At 44.6% G+C, this 4,778-nt stretch overlaps 1 protein-coding gene across 2 annotated transcripts in view; it reads left to right on the top strand.

The window, feature by feature from the left end:
* The first annotated feature begins 4,483 nt into the window (after positions 1-4,483).
* Positions 4,484-4,778, top strand: part of TUBGCP5 (tubulin, gamma complex associated protein 5) — a 46,500-nt gene continuing 46,205 nt past the window's right edge. For both annotated transcript variants that reach the window (XM_011942884.1, XM_011942883.1), the window contains exon 1: positions 4,484-4,757. In XM_011942884.1, coding sequence (XP_011798274.1) covers positions 4,612-4,757 — 146 coding nt within the window. In that variant the 5' untranslated portion in view covers positions 4,484-4,611. The remainder of the gene's footprint in view (positions 4,758-4,778) is intronic.

Here is a 4,778-nt window from a genome sequence, read left to right as displayed (position 1 = left end):
AATGGCATTAGTAACCTATCAATAATAACATTGAATATAAATAGGCTATATTCTCCAATAAAAAGACATAGAGTGGCTGAATGCATTTTAAAAACAAGGCTCACTATATGCTGCCTGTAAGAAACTCATTTCAGCCGGGCACAGTGGCTCACGTCTGTAATTTCAGCACTGTGGGAGGCTGAGGCGCGCAGATCACCTGAGTTCAGGAGTTTTGAGACCACCCTGGCCAACATGGTGAAACCCCATCTCTACTAAAAATACAAAAAAATCAGCCATGTGTGGTGGCAGGCGCCTGTAATACCAGCTACTTAGGAGCCTGAGGCAGGAGAATCACTTGAACCCAGGAGGTGGAGGTTGCAGTGAGCTAAGACCGTGTCATTGCACGCCAGCCTGGGCAACAAGAAATAAACTCTGTCAATAAAAAATAAGGAAAGAAACTCACTTCACCTGTAAAGATACACACAGACTGAAAAGGAAGGGATGAAAATAGATATTCCATGCAAATGGAAACAAAAAAGCAGGAGTCACTATACTTATATCAGACAAAGTTTCTGATATAAGACATTTAAAGACAAAACAATAAAAAAAAAAGACAAGGTTATAACATGAGGATGAAGTGGTTAACTCAGCAAGAGGATATAACAATGAGAAATACATATGTACCCAACACTGGAGCAGCCAGATATATAAAGCAAATACTACTATAGCTAAAGAGACAAAACAGTGAAAAAAAACAAAGAGGTTATTATATGACCTTTCAAGACAAAACAGTGAAAAAAGACAAGGTTACTATATGAGGACGAAGTGCTTAACTCGGCAAGAGGATATAACAATGGTAAATATATATATGCCTAACACTGGAGCAGCCGGATATATAAAGCAAATAGTATTACAGCTAAAGAGAGAGATAGTCCTCAATACCGTAATAGCTGGAGACTTCAGCAACCTACTTTCAGCATTGGACAGAACTTCCAGGCAGAAAATCAGCATAGAAACATCTGACTTGCCGGGCGCGGTGGCTCCCGCCTGTAATCCCAGCACTTTGGGAGGCCGAGACGGGCGGATCACGAGGTCAGGAGATCGAGACCATCCTGGCTAACACGGTGAAACCCCGTCTCTACTAAAAATACAAAAAAATTAGCCGGGTGCGGTGGCGGGCGCCTGTAGTCCCAGCTACTCGGGAGGCTGAGGCAGGAGAATGGCGTGAACCCGGGAGGCAGAGCTTGCAGGGAGCCGAGATTGCGCCACTGCACTCCAGCCGGGGGACAGAGCGAGACTCCGCCTCAAAAAAAAAAAAAAAGAAACTTCTGACTTAATCTGCGCTACAGACCAAATGGATCTAACAGATATTTACAGAACATTTCATCTAACAGCTGCAGAATACACATTCTTCTTATTGGCACATGGAACATTCTCCAGAACAGACTATACCTTAGGCCACAAAACAAGTCTAAGAAAATTTGAAAAAATCAAAATTATATCAGTTGTCTTCTGTGACCACAATAGAATACAACTAGAAATGAACAACAAGAGGAATTTGGGAAACTATTCAAATACATAGAAATTAAATAACATGATCCTGAATACCATTGCTGAATGCAGTGACTAAGACAGAAATTTTAAAGTTTCTTGAAATTTTAAAAAATTGAAATACAACATACCCGAACCTATCAAATATATCAAAAGCAGTACTAAGAGGGAAGCTTATACTAATAAATGCCTACATTAGAAGAGTAAAGGCTAGGCACAGTGGCTCATGCTTGTAATCCCAGCACTTTGGGAAGCCAAAGCAGGTAGATTGCTTGAGCTCAGGGGTTCCAGACCAGCCTGAGTAACATGATGAAATCCTGTTTCTACCAAAAATCAAAAAAAAAAAAAAAAAAAAAAAAGGCCGAGTGTGGTGGCACAAGCCTGTAGTCCCAACTATACAGGAGGCTGAGGTGGGAGGATGGCATGAGCTTGGGAGGCAGAGGTTGCAGTGCGCTGAGATCACACCACTACACTCCAGCCTGAGTGACAGAGCCAGACCTTGTCTCAAAAAAAAAAAAAAAAAAGAGACAGAGAGAGAGAAAAAAGACTTCAGACAACGTAATGATCCACCACCTTAAAGAATTAGAAAAGCAATAGCAAAATCAAACCCAAAATTAAGAGAAGAAAATAAATAATAAAGATCAGAGCAAATCAGAGCAGAAATCAAATTGAAACAAAAAATACAAAAGATCACAAAACAAAAAGTCAGTTTTTGGAAAGATAAACAAAATAGACAAACTCTTTCGACAGACTAAGAAAAAAGAGAAGACTCAAATAAATCAGACAAAGAGACTACATTACAACTCATATCACTGAAATTCAAATTATCTTTGGAGACTTCTATGAGCAACTATTATATATGCCAAAAAATTGGAAAAGGCAGAGGACATTGATGGATTCGTAGACACATACAACCTGCCAGGACTGAAACATGAAGAAACGGAAAGCACGAATACACCGGTAACATACAGAGATACGGGCAGTGCTGAAAAGTCTCCCATCAAAGAAAAGCTGAGTACCTGATGGCTTCGCTGCTGAATTCTGCCAAACATCTAAAACAGAACTAATACCAATTCTACTCAAACTACCCCAAAAAATTTAAAAGAAGGAAATACTCGCAAACTCATTCTACAAGTCCAGCATTCTCCTGATACAAAAACCAGACAAAACAAACAAAAAAGAAAACTACAGGCCAATATTTCTGATGAATGCAGAGACAAAAATCCTCAACAAAATACTAGCATCCCAAATTCAAGAACACATTAAAAAGATCATTCAATTTGATCAAGTGGGATGCATCCCAGGGATGCAAAGATGCTTCAGCATATGGAAATCAATAAACGTGATACAATGCATCAAAAGAATGCAGGATTAAAGCCATATAATTATTTCAATAGATGCTTTTAAAAATTCGATGAAATTCGGCCGGGCGCGGTAGCTCACACCTGTACTCCCAGCACTTTGGGAGGCCGAGGCGGGTGGATCACGAGGTCAGGAAATCGAGACCATCATGGCTAACACAGTGAAACCCCATCTCTACTAATAATACAAAAAAAAAAATTAGCCGGGCCTGGTGGCGGGTGCCTGCAGTCCCAGCTATTCGGGAGGCTGAGGCAGGAGAACAGCGTGAACCCGGGAGGCGGAGCTTGCAGTGAGCCGAGATGGAGCCACTGCACTCCAGCCTGGGCGACAGAGTGAGACTCCGTCTCAAAAAAATTAAAAAATTAAAAAAAAATTCAACAAAATTCAACGTCCTCTCATGAGAAAAATCCTGAACAAACTGTCCATAGAAAGAACATACTTCAACACAATAAATGTCTTATAAAATAAACTCACAGCTAGTATTATACTAAATGGGAAAAAAACTGAAAGCCTTTTCTCTGATCCAGAACAAAACAAGGATACTCATTTTCACCACTTATTCAACATAGTACTCAAAGTTTTAACCAGAGCAATTAGACCACCGAAAGAAACAAAAAGCATGCATATTGGAAAGAAAGTCAAACTGTCGTTGTTTGTAGATGATGTGACTTTATATTTAAACAAACCTAAAGATTCGTCCAAAACACTGTTAGAACTCATAAATGAATTCGGTAAAGTTCCAGGACACCGCCGGGTGCGGTGGCTCATGCCTGTAATTCCAACACTTTGGGAGGCTGAGGTGGATGGATCACTTGAGGTCAGGAGTTGAGACCAGCCTGGCCAACATGGCGAAACCCCGTCTCTACTAAAAAATTCAAAAATTAGCCTGGTGTGGTGGCACACGCCATCTGTGGTTATGAAGTCCCCCAGAACATCCGGCCAGGTGTGGTTGTGAAGTCCTCCCAGCACCTCTGGCCAGGTGGGGTTATGATGTCCCCCAAGCAGCTCTGGCCAAGTGGGGTTATGAAGTCCCCACTCCCAGTACCTTCGGCCAGGTGGGGTTATGAAGTTATGAAGTCCTCCCCCCGACCAGCACCTCTGGCCAGATATGGGGTTATGAAGTCCCCCCAACCGCCCCTGAGGAGCAGGCGGAGTAAAAGCGAGCCGGGACTGCTAGCGGGTCGGGACAGCTGCTTCGCTGATGCTGGTTGTGTAGCATGGATGTGTGTAGCGTGATTGTGTTGTGTGGATGGGGGCACCGAGATCCGCAGGGACCATCACTGCAAGGAGAAGCTGCATGACCGGGAGAGTTCAGCAGCTGAGCGGGTCAGGGTTCCTGGAAAGGCAGGTCCCAATACATTTCCTGACCGGGCACCTAACGGGCTGCTCTCAAAAGCACTGACTATTACCGAGGCTGGCCAGAGACCCTTAAGTATCTAATTCACGATGACACCAACTAACTGAGTACAGTAGAAAATGTACAGTCGGGCGACCAGAATATGCACACTCCACCCCTCACCATGGGACAGCTCCAGGCAGTACCCACCACAGCAGGAGCTCGAACTGTCGCGATAATAACTGCCAGCTTGCTAGTTGCCCGGCACGGGAGCGCGAACTCTCGCGAGAAGGCCGCCAGCTCCGGGGGCAACTGCCGCGGGAGCCCAAACTCTCGCGCGATAGCGACCAAGTCGTTAGAAGCGCGTTGCAGGCGCGCGGAACATGGCGCGGCACGGACCGCCGTTGAGCTGGCTGGACGCGCAGCAGGAGCGCGACGTGCGGGAGCTCGTCCGGGGTGTCGCCGGCCTCCAGGACGAGGCAGACCCCAACTTCCAGCTCGCCCTAAACTTCGCCTGGTCCAACTTCAGGTGGGGGGCGCGGCGTGCGAG

Source organism: Colobus angolensis, unplaced genomic scaffold, assembly GCF_000951035.1.
Source record: "Colobus angolensis palliatus isolate OR3802 unplaced genomic scaffold, Cang.pa_1.0 Scaffold211, whole genome shotgun sequence".
Classification (NCBI taxonomy): Eukaryota; Metazoa; Chordata; class Mammalia; order Primates; family Cercopithecidae; genus Colobus; species Colobus angolensis.
The sequence above is the reverse complement of the archived record's forward strand: the minus strand, read 5'-3'. Positions and strand labels throughout refer to the sequence as shown.